The 21,380-nt window shown below is 45.6% G+C and overlaps 1 protein-coding gene across 2 annotated transcripts; it reads left to right on the forward strand.

The window, feature by feature from the left end:
- On the forward strand, nt 1-18,529 carry ldb3b (LIM domain binding 3b). Of its 2 annotated transcripts, XM_048987802.1 has the most exons (9): nt 1-403; nt 8,829-8,980; nt 11,828-11,903; nt 13,372-13,394; nt 14,236-14,436; nt 15,536-15,568; nt 17,252-17,418; nt 17,699-17,735; nt 18,042-18,529. In XM_048987802.1, the coding sequence occupies exons 1-9, from the start codon at nt 308-310 to the stop codon at nt 18,136-18,138; spliced, it is 882 nt and encodes a 293-aa protein (XP_048843759.1). In that variant the 5' UTR covers nt 1-307; the 3' UTR covers nt 18,139-18,529. The 2 variants fall into 2 exon arrangements, with proteins under 2 accessions (XP_048843759.1, XP_048843760.1); XM_048987803.1 differs by lacking the exon at nt 15,536-15,568 and having other exon boundaries at nt 3-403.
- The last annotated feature ends 2,851 nt before the right edge of the window (nt 18,530-21,380 follow it).

Genomic DNA, 21,380 nt, shown 5'->3' on the forward strand with positions numbered 1-21,380 from the left:
GTGTGATTTCGCGTGATTCTGTAGAGGATTCGGGTACGGGGTCGCAAGGTGCCAGGGCATCGTTTTCTTTTATTTTTGGTCTGTAACCTCAGCCAATCTGCATTTCCGAGGTTGCTGCCATTTACCCTCTCGCCTTGTACCTCTCACTGTTTGTCCCATGGTATCCTGTCTCATCTTCCTGTGACTCCTCCATTCCCCTGTCTTTTCCCCCCCCCTCATCAGGGTCGGAAAGAAACCTGGATCAGGGAGCAGAACCTACGAAGACTCAAGTTTTTTTTTTTTTTTTTTTTTTTTTTTTTGAAAGAAGATGAGCAATTACAGCGTGACCCTCCCCGGCCCGGCCCCGTGGGGCTTCCGTCTGCAGGGGGGCAAGGACTTCAACATGCCCCTCACCATCTCCCGGGTAAGAGCCCCATGCACATCCGCACTCCTGCCCCTCGGTGGGTCGTCGGGTTGCTGTTGCAAGACATACTGTGGTAATAGGGGCCATTTGGTCAGGACTTGCTCCAGTGATTTTAAAAATTCAAACACCCTAAGCTTGTGTGACGACGCAGTAGCACTGTGGGTTTGCTGGAAGTGCATGGCTGCCTGGTTTTAATGACCTGGACCGTTTCCACAAAAAAAGCAGAAATTAGCCTGAAGCCTAAGCAGAGCAGGCTGGGTTCATGCGAGTCGCCGTTAATGCTTTGGTAAAAAAAGCTGATCCAATTCATTTAATTCAATCACAGAATTGTCACAAAAGATGTGGAAATACCAAAACAAGCAGATCTGAAACATTAAAGACAGTAGGAATAAAACAGACATATTTTTAAAGTAGTGGCCATTTTTAACTTGAGTGCCAATTTGACAATATTCAGATGTCAGATCGGTGATGTTGCACCAGTCAAATCAGGCCAGATCATTAAAATATCGACCAATGGTTGCGATGCCTGAAAAGACTCATTTCTCAGGCGATGATCGGACTTCATGAAATGATTTCATAAAATGTATCTCCTGCGCAACTCTTCTGACTGAATAACAGCTAGGGCTAAAAAGACTTAAGATTCTTTTTCGAGCCAATGTTTTGTATAACTCCCAAAGTGAAACTAAATAAAGTGGTACCCACCACTGAGATATTGTGGTACAGTCCAAACTAAATGAAGTGGCGTTTACCACTAAGATATAGTGGTACAGTCCAAATGAGGGAACCTGTTAGAGTTAGGGTTAGGCCAAAAAGAGCATGGTTATGTAAGATGATGGTAACACTATGAGTCCATTCAACGTGTTAAAGGCATAGACATCCCATGTGTGGGTGTGGTTAGTGGCTCGATGGCTTCGTGCGATTTGTGCACTAGAGTTACAATTCGTCAATTATTGAAGTTTACAGGGATAAATTGGATAAGCATATAGCAACATGGGCCAGGAAGGACAGAGTTTAATGGCGATGGTCACTGACGAGAAGAAGTGTCTTGGTGTGTTCGGTCGGTTTTAAATGTTCCTGCAAACAGGCCCTAGCAGCATCAGCAGCAGACAAAGTGAGAACGTCTGCAATTCATGCGTGTGGTGGAATCATCACGCGAAAAATCATCACCTGCTGGATTCCGAGGCTGAAACAATAACATAAAAGCCAATTTGCAAACAGATTATTGCGAGAAAATTCCCTTCAATTGATACGAAGATGTTTTATATGGAGGACTGAGTACATAAAGCTCATATTAAGTATTTAATGGCACTTTTCATAGCTGGAACAGGGCCCCCTGCAGTACTCCCAAGAGAACTGACACATTTCCAATTAACTGTGCCTAAGAAATCCTTTCAAACCTCCCGCAATCAGTTTTAAATATTAAGCTGAATCATTGCAGCCGCAGAGGAAAAATTGACATGAGACAAAAGAGTTAATTAAAATATGAATTAGAAATTAAATACAGAAATCAGTAACAGCTCAAAAAATATTAACATTTATGTCTTATTGTTTCTGACTTTGGGAATAATATACCACTGATTGTCCAGGCACGAAACGCCCTTGTTAACCCTGATGCAGTCCCTGCACACTACTGCCAATTTCCATCGATACCAGAAGTGATTTGGGTTTAATTAAAAAAAAAAATAGATCGTGACTGTTTAAATTGGAGATTGTTAGCAGGTATCCCTGAAAACAGCATAGGCATGAATATCAACCGTGTTTCTGCTACACTGGGCGGGGACCTTTGCAGGCCACCATTTTCATGTTTACTTCATCACGGATTACCTCATCATGTGCTGGTATCAAGATGAAAAAGGAGCCAAGAGAAAATAAGTAGGGGTCGTGTTATGATGCTCATGGTGAGAGGAATGCGATCCCGGGCCGGGCCTGCGGATGCTCGCCGTATGACGTCACCTCAGAATCCCAACGAGGTAGCGCACCAGCGATGATGGCATTTGCTTGCCGGGGTATGTTGGCCCCCACCCCCCCAGCCTGGTCTCAGAGGCACAGCCCTGCTCTACTAGGCATGTCTCAGTGTCAGGGCAGTTTTGATGTCCGCTGGGGGTGGGACTGATGCATTTACCCCATGGCTCAACCAGAAAAGGACATACAATCTCCCGATCAGATGTTGGAACATAGCATTACTACTCCTCTGCCTGGCAGAAGCAGTGACCCATTTATATACCTGAATACCTGCCTGCTAAAGACATCAAAGACACATTAGAAATGCCTCTCAACACCGTTACTTCAGTGCCCCTGGTCCCTACTGAGCCCTCCACCCAAGATTGTTCTATCAAGTCTAGTACCCTGGCCAATACGCCACCTGCTGAATGATTTGTGTAGTTTATGTAATAAAAAGACCAATACCATGGTCTTCATACTGTTACTTGGAGCTTTTTGGCAGCAGAGAACCGTGATTGACTTCAGCAACGCTTCAACTTATTGAGGCCAACTACTGAGTTGCCTGTGGCCTGTGGTGGCATTGCAGGTTGGGCCCAGGCTCTGTCCAAGCTGACATAAGCATCAGAAGGCCTGAGCGCTGTCACACTGTCCCAGGAACCCAGCATCGTTTTCACAGTGTGGCTCGGTTGCAAGTCCAGATCGTAAAGTTGGCCAATGAGCCCTGCAATATTAGCTTTAGGTATGCGAAGGATGCATGCCATATAACACTGGTTTGTGTTTTTCCGGCAAACTAAACTGGTAACATCCACCACCTGCTTCATGGTTCATTAAGATTAAGATAAAATACTATGATGTAATAGCTTCTGTCCCAGCCTCCCCTCACAAGCAATGAGTTATTCTTTTTAATTAGTTACTAGCCAGTGTCGCTAACATTATCCCCAGCCTTTTAGCTATAAAACTGGTGTGCATCACTATTTTGAGTCATATTCTTTCCAAGAAAATAACACAGGTCCAGTGGATTAGCTGCTAGTATACGTTGCTAATGTTAGACTTGCTCTCGCCTCTAAAAAAAGGGTTTTTAATGAATGGACTGCTAACATATATGGCTAATATTAGCCCCGTTCCTGCGGGCTTTGGCATTTGAGCCCGGTGTTCCCAAGCCTTCTGCATGTTAACGGCCGCCAGGTGCCCAGTGGGCTGTTTTTAGCTGGCTGCTGAAGGACGGGGGGGCGAGCATTTTGAGCCAATCAGCAGCTGTAGTTTGGTGTCAAAGTTCCACTCAAGCTAAAGCTAAACTTTTTTTTTTATATATTATGCTGTATATGAAATTCCCCTTTAAACACTTTCAGTTATAATTATAATGATTAAATATGCTTATTTGCTTAAAAACTCGGTTTGTTAGCCGTTAACATATTTTTGTCTCCACTAGATCAGCTGAAAGCCAAACTCCCATCATCCATGCAAAGTATAACAGAGAATATCTGACTTTGAACCAGGCAGACGCCATCAGCAGGTTCTCTGCCGCAGTAAATAACGATATGTGTGCAAAGCAGAATGTCCGTTAAACGACAAGCTGGGGGTGTCCACATATCACAGCAGAACGTTAACGACCATGGACAAAGCTGAGGATCATAGACATCAGTGTTTGCCTTCTGCAGATGAAGGGTTTGATTATACAGCACTAAAGACTTAAGATGGGGATCTAAGGCTGAATTTGAAATTACATGGGGGGGGGAGTGCAGTCTTAAGCCATTCATTTAATTGGGCAGTTAGAGCAGTTAATCTGCCTGTTTGGCTTTCGGTGTTAGTGAGTTTTATCTTGAATGAACACCAGATGCAGTGTGAACTGGAGGTTAATCTCCACAAATTTGGCAGCAGTGGGTCCAAGAAGGCATCCGGTTTGACCATTTGTTCTGTCCTGAGGTGGGTCTCCACAGGTGAATTACTAATTTCTATGCTAGTGTTGGTCATGCTGATAACACCATGAACAAGCCATTAGCTCCTTGGGCACTGGAGGGAGGCCAGAGTGCCTTTGCCGTGTGCTGATGGGATGGGCTCCAGCTAGCCCCACCCCTCACAATTTGGCCCGATCTCAGAAGAGGTCTGGATGATCCAGCCTCTCATAGGTCATTCTTGACCTCATGAACATCATTTTCTCATTCAGTGCACTTTTATTCAAAAGATATTTTATTGTTTTACCCACCGCTTACATATTTTTCAACACCCATCTTAGCTTCCCGACAAGGCAAATTGCAATGGCACTAACCGAAGTGTTGATGACTCTCCAAACTCTCCTCCTGATTCGGAGGTGGATTATGCCCCCTTCGGTGAACCTCGGACGGATTCTGGGTGACTCAGCGAGTCACTAACTGCTCTGAAGGCTTCCCGAACTCTGCTCTACAATTAGAGCTTGATCTCACCCACAAGTGCAGGATGGACTTCCTGAACCTCCATAAAAAAGACCCTCCACCCCACCACAGTGGTGTCAGAGCCGGTGCCGGACTTTTACCCCAATCCAGAACTAGTTCCATGTGTTTCCACAGCAAAAACACTGGCCCTGGACCAGAACAAAATGATTAATAGAAAACTGGTCTCAGAATAACTCCAATGTCAGTGAAAGTGGGATGATGGGATATTGCGTCCAAACCTTCCACATACCCAGAAAATTTTATCTAAAACCGATATATTTTTGTGTAATATCACCACTGCTGGCAGGTTCTTAAAGGGCACCAAGTGAGAACCAGCCCGGCACCAGCACCGGCTCAGTATTGGTGGAAACGAGGCATCAGTGTGACAGGAAACAGAGCCTGGCTGCGTGTTCATACATCACTTTGGGCATAAACTTTACCGGAAATACATCTCGGGGCACTAATATAATTTTCATTGTTCCAGCTTAAGTGTTTATTTCATATGCGGAAAAGACTAAACAAACTAAAGGTTCTGATCCTAGCAAGTCCTTAAAAATGAAACAAATGGACAAACTAGCGGCTGTATTTCTGGGAGTTCAAGAAACTGAAATATCTGTATGTATCTGTTTATTCTTTTCAGCACTTTCTCAGTATGCAAGTGGCTTTAGTTCCACGAACCCCAAGGCATTTGTTGCTGCAGGTTTATCCATCATGCACCAATTTTGAAGAAAAAAACTTTCACAGAGGACATAAAATCATGAAAATGGCTGGAAGATACTTGGACGCTCTCTCATAGATGGATAAACATCCCAAAATCTGCTTAGGGGCTGCCCTGGGATGGATGATTGGCTGTGTCTTTACATGCTCAGTCTACATTTTATTTACTTAGCAGATTTTTTTTTTTCAAAGTAACACATAATTGAGAAAATGGGGGCAGCCAGTTGTGGGGATAAAGGTCTTGCTTATCACTCTGCTGACCTTGGAATCTGAACCTATAACCTTCCAAACATAAGCATAGCATTCTAACTCACTGAGCTACACACCGATCCCCCCAGGAGGAATGTAGTCTGGGTCCAGAGTCCACACTGAACGCAGCTTCTAAAGTACATTAGTGAAGAAAATCATTAACAGGAAATTGAACAAAGTCTGAAGCCTGAGGACTCGATTGGGCCTCCTGTCCTCTAGGTGTCCCCAGTTTGAGCAGACTTGCTTAGAAGCTCAGTGAGCGCTCTGGATGTTTGAGATTAATTTCAGTTGCTTCTTTTAAAGAAATAACAAGCTTTCGCCAAAGAAACGTCTCCTGTCAGCCAAACAGAATAATAAGAACATTGAAGTTAAGAGGAATCGCGTTTGTTTACTTTGGGAAAATTTGAAGTATGTGCGTCTGGTGATGGAATGAATTTAAGTTTGATGTGGTGGGCAAGGGGGAAGGGGCATGGGCGATTCGGGTGCAGGTGAAATTTCTTGGGTGGGCATGATTGATGTAAGAAATATGGAGGGATTATAAAGGGTCTGTGATTGCCAGCTCAGTGAAAGGATGGGTGATGCAGCGCTATCTCAGGCTGGAGGTGGAGGGATCCTCGAGACAGTCATCCGCCAGGCTCTCTGTTTTTTTTAAGGCAGAGAGAGCAGACTCTATATTTTGCTCGATGACTTTCTCCCTAACGCAGATCTCCAGCTTAAACAGTCCTGTCTCTTGTTTGGGCCTATTAATAGCTGTCAGGCACAATCTGCCAGCATTCGTCACGGGTGGCCTTGGAGTGGACTACGAGGCAGCCACGCTTATTCGCCAGCTACACCTATTCCAGGGGCCTTGTGTCACAGTGGATATGTCATGGACAATTAACTGGAAATTAAGAAACCCTGGGGGGCATTAAGTCCATGATTTGAAAACAAAGACTGCCAAACAGCAGCTTGCAATGTTTAATTCACAGGGTTCTACCAAAAGGCCAGATCTTGCAAAGAGCTGTACTGTTATACCTTCAGACTCCATCTTCAAATAAACACAGCTACATAAATGAAGAGGGCATGAAAACTAAGGAAGTGTGCAACAATATCTATTTTTTAATGATAACGCAGTTGGATGTACTGCATAATTACATCATCATAATTGTGACCCCTGTGCTATTCAACCTGATTCAATCTGAGATGGGTTGTTATTGGAAGAGAGAATATTTATGCATATGTATGAAATTTACATCCGTGGTTGCCAGATTGTACAATAGGTGGTGTTCGTAGTTGCCAGATTGTACTATAGATGGTGTGGATGGTTGCCAGATTGTTATCTAAAGTTGCCAAATTGAAATACTGATTTGACACGAAACCCACCTGGTCAACAACATTCTGAAGCTATCAAAAGAGATCCCCCAACATAGCCCAGGCGTCATGAATACCGCGGTTCTCCCATTTTGTTTTAATTACAGGGATTTGTGTTGAATGTGAGTCACACTGACGCCGTTTTCCTCCAGAACAATTGCAGTTTCCCATTTCTAACACAAAAAGATCTTGTCAGTGTTTAAGCACTGAGCGCCACACCTAGCTGGTACCCTAACCCTTTGTCACAACCAGACACTACTTACAGAATGTGTTCTCACACCGCCAAGGTTGTGGGTTCAAATCCCCCTTTCCTATGTGTGCAGGGGGGCTTCATGTTCAGCGTTTATTGTGAGGGTTTCATCTGGGTCCTCTGGTTTCCTCCAACCAAATATAATGAATATGATCGGAAGCTCACACCTCTGGGACCCGGGTTCGAGTCTCCGCCTGGATCACATATGTGTGGAGTTTGCATGTTCTCCCCATGTCGTCGTGGGGTTTCCTCCAGGTACTCCGGTTTCCCCCCACAGTCCAAAAACATGCTGAGGCTAATTGGAGTTGCTAAATTGCCCGTAGGTGTGCATGTGTGAGCGAATGGTGTGTGAGTGTGCCCTGCGATGGGCTGGCCCCCCATCCTGGGTTGTTCCCTGCCTCGTGCCCATTGCTTCCGGGATAGGCTCCGGACCCCCACGACCCAGTAGGATAAGCGGTTTGGAAAATGGATGGATGGATGGATGGATGGATGATCAGAAGCTTGCTGTTCGAATCTTGTGCTTGACAAGTGTAACTGCATCACTGCTGGATCCCTCAGCCAACCACTTAACCCCAAGAAATGCTCCAGGGTTACCGTCAAAATGACCCTTTGCTCTCACCTGTGTGTGTCTCAGAAGAACAAGATGGGATGTGTGAAGACTGAAAATTGTATTACAATATAAAGGCAATCTATTTGGAGAAAAAATAACCATTATTTTGGGTATATAAAGGATTTCCTGACGGTACAAAAGTTTGACTAATGGCAACAGGTGGGTTAGTGGATTTGAGGAGGCGCTGAGGTCACCCAGGGGTCAAACGCCGATTGCAGGCGCATGTCGACATTGACTTTTATTTTTAACATCCCAAGAGGTCACCGGCTATCTCATCTGCAGGACGGTATTTCAGTCGCTGGCCAATCAGCCTTTTTTTCATGACAGCTGCTATATTTTCTGAAAATGGCTCAAAGGAATCCAGTGTGGTTTGCAGGAGGATTATGGTGATGTGATGATTTCCAAGGAGCTGAAGTTTTAGGAGGACCTGCAGTACAGTGGGATATCGTTTCCATGCGTTTGATCAGTAACCTCAAAGGCGGGGACCCGCAGCCATATTAATTAGTAGCTGTAGGAAATTATATCCAGGTCACCTGGCTGTCTGAAGTGACAGAGCAGGAACGTCATGGAAGATCTCACAGCTTCAGGTCAGGAGCATTGTCCGAAAGAATATTGGGGCTGAAGATCAGAGAGGCACAGACAGACCGCTGGAGAGTCACGCAGACCTGCTCCAGGCTGTGGTTTTGGGCTTTGCAGAAGATCTCGACATATTTGCCTTGAGTTGACGGCAAACACGCTGGGCTGAGAGAGGTTTGTTTGGGGGGGGAACAAGAGTCGGTCTGGGATGCGCTGAGTGAGTGGATTTCGGGATATTGACCTGAAGGAACCCCCATGCACTACAGTTGCGTACTGGTTGTTAAACAGCCATATAACGGTTCCGCGCCCATCCTCTGCCCACAGATTACACCAGGCAGCAAAGCGGCATCAGGTAACCTGACCCAGGGAGACATCATCATGGCGATCGATGGCGTCAGCACTGAGGGCCTCACCCACCTGGAGGCTCAGAACAAGATCAAATCTGCCACCAAGAACCTGACGCTCACCATGCAGAGGTGGCCACACCCACACATGTCCGCCCTAAGCATGCAACGATGTGCTGCGGCCCATCACCTCTCTATATTGCTGCTTTATGTCACAATAGTGTACAGTTGTTTAAACTAAAAACTCCCCATCGCCCGCCAAAAATGTAACCTAAATGTAATGAGTTTGTTTTGTGATGCTGATGCTGCGAGACGCGTGTATGTATCTCTGATCCGGATCCAGCGGAGTTTACATTTCATGCACATCTTCATATCCCGCTTGCATTACCAGTTTGCATTTTCTGGTTGCATTTTTGTACGCGTCTCAGATTCTAGTGGCAGATCGTACTGCAGATCATATCCAGAGACGCCTCAAGAAGACTTCCCTCTTCCTGCAGTTACCCGAGCCTTGTCTGCTTGTTTATGATGATGTGGAGAAAAATGAATAACTGTGAGCATCAGCCTGTGCTTATAGCTGTCAGACTATGGCAGCATCACAGGGCTTGTGACCATGTGACCAGAGGTGTTTGAATTGGAGTAAGTATTGATATTAAACCTCAGAGAAATCTGGCTGTGTCAACTATGAAAGATTTACGATCGATGAGCGCAGCCATGCATCGTGAGCTTGATAATATATGGTTACCAGTTCCATTGAAGCTAGAGAAACAGAGATGAAGAGGTCCATGGACACGTCTTAGTGAGCACCCACTAAGCGTTGATGCTACCTTGAACATCTCCATAACAAATGGAAAGTGATTAACATCAAGTCTTTCATCATATATTCCCTCTGAAAAAATGTATTGGCTCTCCAAGGGAAACTCATCTTACTTAAGCAGGGTTGACAGAATTCTACTTAACTACGGCAAATATGCACATCGGGGTGGGAAAGTGAATTGTCCAGCTGTCAATAGTAAGGATTTTCTTCTCGATGCTAAGATCTAGTGCAGTCCTTGGCCTCAGCCTGCAGGAGCCCCCCTCCCTGGTCTCTCATCCTCTTCATAACCCTCCTCTCTCACATCAGAGCCACCGACTGGCGAAGCCGCTTTTCAAGAGGACTACTGCTCCATATTCAACCCAATTCCTCTCAGAAATGTGAACTGAAAACAACTCATTACAGCCACGCACTCATGCAGAATTTAAGACTCCAGTTTGAACTGAAGGATGTTGCCCTACAGATGGGTTCAGGGTTACTGATCATTCCAAGATGACGTCACTTCCATCAGTTACTCCCTTAAATTGATTATGAATCGCCAGCGTTGTTCTTCACGCCAGGTTTTGAGCCCTTTGTTTCATCCAGGAAATTCCAGTTCTAATTCAGCTTGACATTCGCTATCATTCACCAGCCCAGCACTGATTCTGTGACTTTTACATTATTTACAGTCACATTAGCATTTATTTAACAGACACACTTACAAGCGAGACACATAGAACATTGCAAGCATACAGCCATCAAGGAGCCAACAATTCAGACACGCTGCGTGGAAAAGCATCCAGAGAATCACCAGGAACAAGTGCAGGAGTTATAAATCACAGGAAAATCACAGCCGCTGAACGTCCCGGCTTGTTTGGCTCACAATATTGTCCTCATTTGCTCGTCTTTACCTGCATTATATAACCTGCATTAGGTTATAATGAAAAATATATGTTTTTTTCCCCAGAAACAAACTTCTTTAACACTGCTAGCGTTGGTCAATTTACAGCTGGTGTGACTGACAGGTTTGGTTTGGCTGTTGGGAGTCCCACAGCCGAAAGGATGGGGTTTATGGGAACAGCCCCCCCCCCCCCAACACTGGCTCATTGCTCTTTGTTATACTGCTGTGATTTTAAGGGCCTTTGCTGTTTACGGTTCAAAGCTGCTTGGCTTCCTGTTTCCCAGCCTTTAAGATAATTGTTATTGTGTGATGAAGTCCACTGACGACAATCCCTTATTGACAATTTGATAGCTGGGGACACGTACATGGGGATTGGATCCAAACTTTTTACATCTTATAATCTGCCTCCAGGGATCCTTCGCGTGTCCAATAACTCCCATAATCCAGCGGCAGCTACAAATCCTGCTTGAATCCTCCTCCTTGGCAGCCATTTTAAGCATCAGGAAAGATTCTGTTAAATGTTCCCTAACAGAACAGGAAGAAGGGAGCCGTAAATGGACTGTCTTCCCTGCTCGCGTTCATACCGGAGGGGATTATGGAAAGTCAATGTTCACGCTTCCCTTCTGGGTCGGCAGACAGCAGCTATGATTCCTTTTCCGTTTTCTCCCATTTTTTTGCTGCTTCTCTTTGCCTCTGAAGGTTTCCGTACCGCAGGGCCCGTCCAACCCGACACCTCGGTGCTGTGCCCCGAAACGACCCCAAGCGCTGAACCTTCCTTTCCCATTTATGGCTGCGCTGACCAGTTCCTTATCGCAACAGTCTGTTAAAGGATTTTAATTAGCTTTTTCCTTTTCTTACCCCCCCGTTAATGGAATGGACCCCTGTGTCAAGAAAGGGAATATTGTGTTGTTTTTAACTCATCTGTATGATTTGGCTGCCACAGGCCTACGCATGTCACCAGATAGTCTCTCAGACGCCACAATGTAAACAGCAGCTGAAACGAAATATGCCGGAAAAACACACCCAGACACCTTAGGAGCGTCCATGTCTGGTCTAGTCGAGTGGAAGAAGATCTGTCAGTTCTAGCAGTTTCTTCAAATTACTACTGAACTCATTCACCACTGAAAGGTGGTCGTTTGGCCTCCTTAGAGATAAAAACCAGAGGAGCTGTGAAAAAACTTGCTAACCAGCTATCTGTCTCCTTGATGTGGTTAGCAGATATGAAATAATTCCAAACCCTCCGATAGCTGTGCTATGTGTGATGGACGTGTTTCCTGTCATACTGCAGATCAAGACGCCCTGCTCCAGTTCCTACTGCCACCCCGAGAATGGATTCCCCCATGCCAGTCATACCCCACCAGAAGGTAAGAGCACTCCCTGCTGGGCTCCAGCTGTACCTGCAGTGTCCTACACACAGAGCTGTCGCAGAATATGACAGAATAGAAATGTTTATTTCAGTGTGTTAAAACAGGTCAGCATGGAGCCCACGATAGTCACATATAACTCTCACTGTTCCATTAAAACGTACTGTAGGGTTGCTTTTGATGTTATTTATCACATGGTTATTAAGAATCAGCAACGTGGCTGGAATCCCCCTTTTTGTGGCTGTGCTACTAAAACAGAGACAATCGACACCAAGGCCAGGGGCTCCAACAATCAGCTGACCCCTCTAGGCTGAGATGTGCCCAAAACCTCTTTTGGTATTTCATCTGAACACATGGTTGAATAGGACTGAATGGATGTTCCATATCATCCAATAGTGAGTCTGGAAGCTGTTTGAGGAAAATCCCTGGATGGCATGATGGGTGACTGTGTTTCACGACCTTTATTATAACACGATGCTGATGACCGACAGAGACATGGAACAAAATCAGGACTAGAAGTTATTTGCACATTAAACCCTGGGTCTGACTATTTTTCAAGTTCAGTGTAAGCCTCCTTATAATAGCGGTTCTTTTGTGTGATGAGCTGAATTGCAAAGGCCTCGAGCATTTGCTGCATTAAGGGCAGAGATTCACAACATCTCTGACTGCAGCTGGACAACTTTGGCTCCCTCTAGTGGTGATCAGAACTGCTGGCACATCAGACGATATCTAAACATAATTCTGTCATACTGCTTTGACATGGAATGGCTCTATCTGCACAAAGGGAGCTGAGACAGTGCTGCATTCAACCCCCATCCGTGTCCTGATGAAACGTCCGAAATGCCAAGTCAGAGGCCTTCACCTCTTCTTGATCGTTTAGGAGTTCTGCAGTGGGACAAAACCACTCATGAATGTTACCAGCACTAGCAGCATTTTAAGGCTGCCTGCAGGGAACACAGGGCAGGTCCAGTTTCAGTAAGACAACCAGCCCTGGCTCTCACTGCAGACATTCCGGGGTAACGCTACTTATGAAGTTTTATAGTTAGTTGAATTCAGAGCTCAATGAGAAAAAGCTGCTCCATTTTAAGTTAGGTCACCTTAAATCAGCGGGGCAGAGCAGACTCCTCTCGGTGCTGGGGGGCAGGGACACTCCCCTTCATGTAAACCCGGCAGCACCTGCTAATTCTGCTTCTCTAAAAGGCCAAGGAATGTGGAGGATCGAGTTCCTGTCGTCCAAGAGCTCTAGCTGCTCCTAAACACCTTGACTGTAAACTCTTTCCATTTCATCCATCCGGCTAAAATGAATCTTTGGATCTGTTGTATTTGTACTGGGGAATTGTGTTGTATATGAAAAAATGAAGTGAATTCATTTGGTACCTCCTGGTAGATTTTTAGTATTAACCACCTCTCTCTCTCTCTCTCTCTCTCTCTCTCTCTCTCTCTCTCTCCCTCCCTCTCTCTCTCTCAGGTCATTGCCAACACTGCTGCCAAGTTAGTCCCAGCCTCCGAGTGCCTGTGGTTGAGCATGCTGTCCCACAGCGCGCGATTTTGGTTCCCGTTTAATAACCGCTTGTCTGTTATCTGTCCTGTTTCTTTTTCCTGAAGCAAACCTGCCATTTTGACACTTTTGCCTGCTTTTTACAAACAGAAATAATGCTCCACGAACTCAATCAGCGAAGCCTTAATTGAATATTTTGGGTTAGTGGTAATGAACATTCCTATACACTTTGGATAACATATTATATATGAGGATGAAGTGTATCAGTTCATGTGATTATAATTCAGTGCACAGTCCACACAGGGCCTGCATCTTTTGTGCTTGATCAGCTGCTTACGAAATCTGACATTGTTGGCATGTCAGCACTAGATTGGTATTGTGCTGTAGACAGGCACCGGCTTTGGAATACTTCTGTGCATTTCTTCTCAATTCATCCAACTTCCCCGGTAGTAAATGGATCAGCCAATGACTGCTATTATTAACCGAAATGATTAATTCATGATGCCAGTGACTCTGTCCAGGGAAGTGCTGGGAAGGTGGATCAATAGATGAATGGAATTAATAAGTGATATATGAATTACCTATTGATTGTTATTGTCCCCCAAAGAGATAAATTTTACTCACATTTTTGAGGAACTCGAAGGCCTATTTAATGGGCATTTTTAGAATAAGACAGACATGTCAACATTTACAGTGCAGTCTTGCAACGTTTGCGATGAATCCGATCAACGAATGTGAGCAAGAAAGCGCAACAAAACAGGTCAACAGTGTCTTCTTGCAGCCGACAGACACAGCTCCTGTCCTCTCTCCCCTACAAACCCCGCCCTCTAATAGCACGGAGTACATCCCTAGCTTCAACCCCAGCGTGTTGAAGGATTCCGCCCTGTCCACCCACAAGCCCATTGAAGTCAAGGGTCCCGGTGGCAAAGCCACCATCATCCATGCCCAGTACAACACCCCGATCAGCATGTACTCCCAAGATGCCATCATGGATGCCATCGCTGGCCAGGCCCAAGCCCGAGGCAATGAAATGAGGTGAGGCGGCTCGTGACCTGCCCCACTGACACGCCCCCACCCCTCGCCCGTCCGCCCGCCCCTCCCCCTTGGTTCGCATGACCTCGCTGGCCTACAGCAGGCGAAAAGTGTGCCAGGCTTCTGCATGATGAACAAAGTATGTATGTGCTGCTGCGGATTTTTGGTTTCACTTTGATTTATATACTGTTGAGCACCTTGGTTGATTTTTACAGTCAATATTTTAATGTTTTAACATGTTGAGCTCAATGACGTGACGGACTTCACATATGTGACTAGTGCCAATCTGCGTACCCTGCAAGCGGGTCGTGTTTCAGGAAGAGAGAACATTCCAGCTAACTGGGGGTATAATATGTCTGCTGAGGAAGGACAAGCTTCATAGCAGGTGACCGGTGGCTTGGACCTTCTGCTGGGGACAAACTAATCAACACCGTTTTTCTGAAACCCCTCACGACCTGCGCCTACGATCACTGGTCCCCATTATCATGAGGCTGTGACCCTCTGGATGTTCCTCATTGATTATCCCTCCCCAGTGGTCGCGGGACTGCAGGGCGTGTGGGTTGGCAGTTGGGAACGCGCCGTGGCATTCTGACACGTTCCTGACTCCAGCCTGTGCGATCGCGTGCTGTGATTTGAGATGATGAAGAAGGTATCTCAGGTTTACTCCGCTGCGTACTGGCGAGATTCTCTGTTGCTACTCGACGTCCTTCCACTAGCATTTCCAAAACCCATGAGCCATATCACCTCAGTGTCATTAAGTAGAAATATACATGCGTGTGCAGCCAGGCTGCTTGCATTCATGTACCAATGTATACATGTAGATACACATACATTAAACAACGATCAGAAGACGATGGTGCTGGAACCAGCAGCGCCCTGTTTGGGGGGTGAAATTCTCGGGCCAAACAGGTGAGACGTCGTTAGCACAGGTTCCAGCATTCTTGTCTGCTTCAAGCTCATATCTCTACTTTTCCTTCTCCTCCCCCACCCTTCTCTCACACCGTCACCAACCAACTTCATTGTATCATCCACCTCACCCTGCCCTGCTGCTTGCCCCCTCCCCATCCGTGTCATGGCCCCGCCCTGGTTGATCACGTGACAGTGGCGATTCCTCAGCTGTCGCCTCTCCTTTGGCGTAAGTAGACCGTAAGCCTGCTTTAGGCCAGTGCCAGTCCTTGACTCTCTCTCTCTCAGTACTTCCTCCTGTGCCCCTTTGAGAAGCTTCCTCCACCACTCAGTTTCAACCATAGACTGATGTTGGCACAAAATAAGATCTTTCCAATCCCTTTTTGGTGCTGTGTAATGTTACATGTTAGGTCTGTGTCCGTCAGTCTCAGTCTTGGCTCATGGCCGGTCTCTGAAATCTCTCTCATATTCTTGTTTTTTTTGTTCATACTATTTCCCTCCTCTGCTGAGGTCTCGAACCTTGACCCCTAACTAGTCCATGATCAGTGTCCGTCTGGTTGCTGTGAGGGTCATTGTTAATATTTCCATCTCTGGTCCATCATAGATCAAATACTGGACCTGTGTTCCTGTGGCAGGATGATAATGTCACAGAGTGGTTAAGGGACTTCTCTCACTTAAACACACAAACAACCGTTCAACCCATCCTTGAAAGACAGTTTCCAAGTAAATATTTTGAATACAGATAGCAAATTAAAGGCGTCAACATTTTATGAGCACACAGAATTTAAAAAACTTTTTGTACATCTAAAGTGTTTCTTTAATCTTTGAAAAGCTTCAAGCTAAGCGGAGGCATACCATGTATAAAGCTGTTTGTTTGCACCGAGCCATCGATTCATATTCCATCCACAATCCACCTAGTTACAGTTTCACACATTAATTTGCAAACCTGCAGGTTTCTGGCAAACCTGCTGGTGGAATTGCTGGGCTTTGCAAATGGACCCTCTCAGCTGCCAGAGGATGCTAGGAGCATACAGGCATCCTCCACAGCTTGGGAGTCTGATCTCAGTTGCAAGGATGCTGTCATTGTGGAGTAACTGGTGGAGGAACAGTGCACTTAATTGTGTGTGTAAGTTGCACGTGCATTTTAGCCACTCTTCTCTATGTAAACAGTTTCCCGGGACGTCCAGACGATTGTTTTGTACACGAGATGTTGATGATATGTCTCCCGAAGGCTGGACAGGAACACCATGAAGTGGGAGGCTTATAAATATACCAAAGGACTGATGGCGCTGCTGAACTATGGCCGTACGAGTGACATAATCGGCTGACTTGAGGACAGCTGCTGAGTAACTGCCTGACAATTTACGGGACGGAGGGCGAGCAGGACCAAGCCGCGCAGCCCAGCTGCTTTCCCAGCAAGCTTGAATAGAACCCAGCTTAGCTTCCGGTTTGAGCTGGCTTGTGTGCCTTCAGGCTGCTTCAATGCGCCGACTCTTATTGGTTGTTGTGTTTGTGGTTTTTTTTCTTTCTGGCCTTTTTGACGCATTGCACATGCGATGGCTGCAGCAGAGAGAGAGAGAGCCCCCCCCTCTCTGGCTGCGCTGGGGACCAGCACACCATTGTGCTGCCGTGGGACCAACATGAATATAGCAGGAGTGTAAAAGCTGCTGTATCTGCAAACCCCCCACCCCAGTGCCCCAATCTGAATAAGCACACAGATATAGACATTAGCCTTACCCACTTAGTGGGATATTACTGGTTCCCTTGCCAAACGGAGGTGAGGTGTGGATCTTCCAGGTGTGAGGGCGGGGAAGGTGTCCTTCCAGTGCCAGGGAAGCCACCAATACCAGCCACTGGGTGGGGGGTGAAGCCCGGGGCCACTGAGATGATGTCGCTGTCTTTGTGATTGCAGCGCGCTGCCAGTGAAAGACCCTCTTGTAGACAGTGCGTCCCCTGTCTACCAGGCCGTGATCAAGCATGAGGAGAAGGAGTCCGAGTTGTCGGACTGGGCCCGGCGCGCAGCTAACCTGCAGTCCAAGTCCTTCCGTGTCCTGGCCCACATCACCGGCACCGAGTACAGTAAGTCCTGCCATCATCGTGTTTGTGGAAAGCGGCCAAGTTCCATATTTGTTTTTGTAAAATCTGTCTGTCTTTCTATCTTTCTAAACTGTTCATCATCCTTCTTAGATGATTTATCATTTCAGTGAATGTCACTCTCTTGTCCTCAAGGCCATGCCTGTTGCCCAACTCCCTTAATATCGCGAAGGACACTTCCTTAAAATTCCGCTTTGCCTGTGGGGGGGCCGAGGTGCTTTTCTGCAGTGAGGTTTTTATCTCTCTCTCATTGCTTCTCATTCAGTGCAAGACCCAGATGAGGAAGCCCTGCGGAAATCGAGGTAGGGTCCGCGCCCACAGTGCGTGCTGACTGTCCCTAAGGCGTTTGCCTGGGCAGATGCTTACGCCGTCCTCACACATGATCAGCTGGCTTCTCCTGTCCTACACACCTCCAGCTCTGACAATAGAGACACGATAGACGGTAGCAATAACTGGAATATTTTTATTTAAGTCGTTAAGGTGAAGGTCAATATCCCACAGCCTGCTGGTCACGTGTTCAAGTCCCTCAACATCCATGTGGCTGCTGTGTCTTCAGTTCCGTGTCTCACATCTCGACCCCCCCCCCCCCCCCCCGCCTCTCACCACAGGGAAAAGTTTGAGTCTGAGGTCAAAGGCCCACGATTCGCAAAACTGAAAAACTGGCACCACGGTCTTTCTGCACAAATCCTAAACGTACAGGAGTAGCTGCGGCCTGCGAGCAGCATGGAGTCGTGGAAACCCTTGCCAATGAACTGAAAGGCAGAGAGCAAGAGAAGGGGCAGGAGTGGAGGAGAGTGAAGTCTCTAACAAACGGAAAAGTGACTGAAGAGGGGTGGAATAGCACAGTTAAATGATTAAAGGCTTCCCGAGTGCTTTCTGTTCATCCGTTAAATATTTGTAGTCACCCTTCTGCAGGTGTCATTTTTGCCAAACTCATGTAGTTCTCTCTCTGTTTCCTTTATTTATTTTTTTTGCCTGTTCTGCCTATGCAAACTCCAGAGTAATTTGTTGCAAACAAAACAGCGTGACACTCTGAAGACCGCTGTACATCCCCTCATTGCTTCAATGTGAATAAAAGGAGCATCACGTCAAACAAGCCGATTGCTACTGGTTGGTTTTCTGTATCTTTTTCCATAGAAGTGAGTCATTTGTTTCACTTTTGTACTGGAGTGCAGGGGAGGTACTCCGGAAAAACAGCCCTCATTTCTTGTGCCTGGTGAATTATCTGACACAAATGCCATAGGCTGGTATGTTTCATAATTTCATATGAATAAATTTCATAATATCAAATGATAGATAAATACGCATGTAAATACATACGCCGTTCCGATTTAAATTCACGCATTTTATGATTCCATTTCCTGTAGCTATTGTGTTTTTAGAAGCATGTTAATGTGGCAGGTAACTAACAGCCGACAGGCCTGCATATTACGCTGCACAGCTATCACCTAGCCTCAGTAAAACAAACACATTAAGAAATGACAGCATTTTACTTACCTCCACATTTTAATTTAAGGAAGTCCAGTGAGGATAGATGTCATAATTTTTCTCTTCCCTGGCAGCTTTTGGTTCATCGACTTGAATCTTGGTCTTGCTTTTGTCGCAGTTTCAGTTACACTGTTTGTTTTGTCACACTGTGCAAGCCCCTGACAGCATCCTTGACACCGGCTTGCAGGCCGGTGTCCCCTCAGAATTTGCGACACACCTCATGTGCTCTGCGTGGCACCACACAGGGTGTCTGAGGGGTGCGAAACAGCCAACTTGACTTTAGTTTCAGAGGGTGTGTAAGTAAAAAGGGCGCGATCACACAGTCGGTGGGCCTCGGGAGTCAATCCCCTGAAAAGGTGGATATAGGATTGAGTGGCCCTGCATTTAATGGAGAGAAGAAGGAAGTGTATCAAAACAAATACAGTGGAAACTGCTTATAGTGATCGCAGTTATATTGATCAACCGCTTATACAGTATGTATCAAAAAGCTTGGGACATAAGCCTTCCTGCACAAATACTGTTTTAATCATTCGCTTATAGTACTCACATAGTCCCTTTACAGCGTTCATTTTGGGTCATTTTAAGCATGATAACTTATGAAAATTAAATGAAATTGTGGTAATATTTTCTTTTACTTTACTTTGATGGCCTTGCTTTGCCTTGCAGTAACCTGTCTGCTTCTGGCTAGCTACTTGAGGCTAGTGCTGCGTGCACAGAAAACACGACGGAGAAAATGAACGTCATTTTCTCTCAGTCACAGTACCGTCATTTGTAAAGTGTCGGAAACATCTGTCCTGTATTTTGAAATCGCCATTGAAAATAATAGCGACGCCGTCCGTTTTATTACCTTATATTCATGTAGTAAATATACAGATATCAATTAGATATTAATCTGCCTGGGACATAAAGAAGAAGAAAAATCGGCTATAATGATCATATGATGATCCGCTTTAGTGATCGATTTCACCCAGACAGACATTATTACTACAAGCGGTTTCCGCTCTATGCTTTTGGGCAGTGCTGGCCTGATGGTTAGGGAAGTGCGCTTACAATTGAAAGATTGCTGGTTCGAATCCCCGACCAGCAAGGTATCACCCAGGTCCACCCTACTCACCTGGCAATGAATTAGCTGCCCCCTGCTATGTCACATATGGGCCAAATGCAGAGGACACATTTAGTTGTTGTGTGCTGTGGTGTGTCAACAATGCCCACTGATAACGTAATTCTTTGTATTTATTTATTTTACATTAATCCAATCACACCAGTCACACATTAATCCAGTTATGTGGGTAGTGATTAATTCTTCCTTCATTTACAATCTTTTTAGGCTATATCGTACGGAGATTAAGACAAAAATAGGGAAACCAGATTGTTTCAATCCCAAGTTGGTTTTATCATATCGTATACTTTTTAATGTCAGTAATGTTTTTTATTCAAATCTATTTGTAATAGTTGTATTTTAGTTATAACTTAATCTAAACATCAGCAAAATGAAATACATCAGCAAGGTTAAAGTACAGATCTCCGTCTGAAATTCACAGTGGGATTGCACCATTTTTCGTGACAAAATGATCGATCGATTCGAAACAAAAAACTACCACATCTCGCCACTAGGGTGTGCAGATAGCCGGTATCTAAAAATGTATTAACCTGTATCAGCATTTCCGTGTTCTAGCCTTGGCCGGAGCTCTCTGGTGCTGGAAATAAGGGCGCTTACAGGGAGACACAATGGCCTGAATCCCCACCTGTGGTGTCACCACATGCACATTCTTGTCACGTGTTTCCCCATCAGGCAGTGACCCAAACCACATTATCAGTAAGCCAAGATGCTTTTAGGATCACTACAAAACGTGAGACACATTACAGATGCAGAATTTTCGGGGGTGTTTTTTTTTGCAGTCATATTTGTAGTCACTCGAAAATCAGATTTGAGCATATTGGGGTTTTGGGAAATACTGCTGCTGTGAATACTATTTGTTTTAGGACTCGATGACAACAGTGACTCGATGAGAAGTCTGGGGGGGGGGGGGTAATCCAGCTGCCTGTCCTCTCGCCTGCCGTTTGGACGTTTCCTCTCACAGTGTGAACATGTTCTGTTCAGAGGACCGAACTGCTTTAGGGGACCCAGATTGTGCAGGTCTGTATTCCCGTGTTGATGAGTACTATCATGAGTTACTGGCTTTGTCGTCATGCACCACCATCCGTCTCTGCTTCTAAAATTTGTGTGGAGAGCGTCAAAACAGCCAAACCATACCTCAATATAATATAGCGTAGCATCCATTTAATTTCTGTAACCGTGTGTCCCATTCAGGGTTGTGGGTGGTTCGGAGCCTATCCCGGAAACTATGGACGGACGGCGGGGAACAAATTCTTGTTTATTGTCATGTGCATGGTAAACAGTCAGTTACACCATGCAATGAAAAGCTTACTGCGCATAGTTGACACAGATCAAACAAAAG

The sequence above is a fragment of the Brienomyrus brachyistius genome, chromosome 20 (assembly GCF_023856365.1).
Source record: "Brienomyrus brachyistius isolate T26 chromosome 20, BBRACH_0.4, whole genome shotgun sequence".
Classification (NCBI taxonomy): domain Eukaryota; kingdom Metazoa; phylum Chordata; class Actinopteri; order Osteoglossiformes; family Mormyridae; genus Brienomyrus; species Brienomyrus brachyistius.

What these genes read in the sequence shown, in the direction of transcription:
- ldb3b (XM_048987802.1), top strand. Translation starts at nt 308, where the DNA reads ATGAGCAATTACAGCGTGACCCTCCCCGGCCCGGCCCCGTGGGGCTTC. An exon ending in ATTGCCAACACTGCTGCCAA is followed by an intron (nt 13,395 to 14,235) that starts GTTAGTCCCAGC and finishes GCCCTCTAATAG; the next exon opens with CACGGAGTACATCCCTAGCT. An exon ending in GAAGCCCTGCGGAAATCGAG is followed by an intron (nt 17,736 to 18,041) that starts GTAGGGTCCGCG and finishes CTCTCACCACAG; the next exon opens with GGAAAAGTTTGAGTCTGAGG.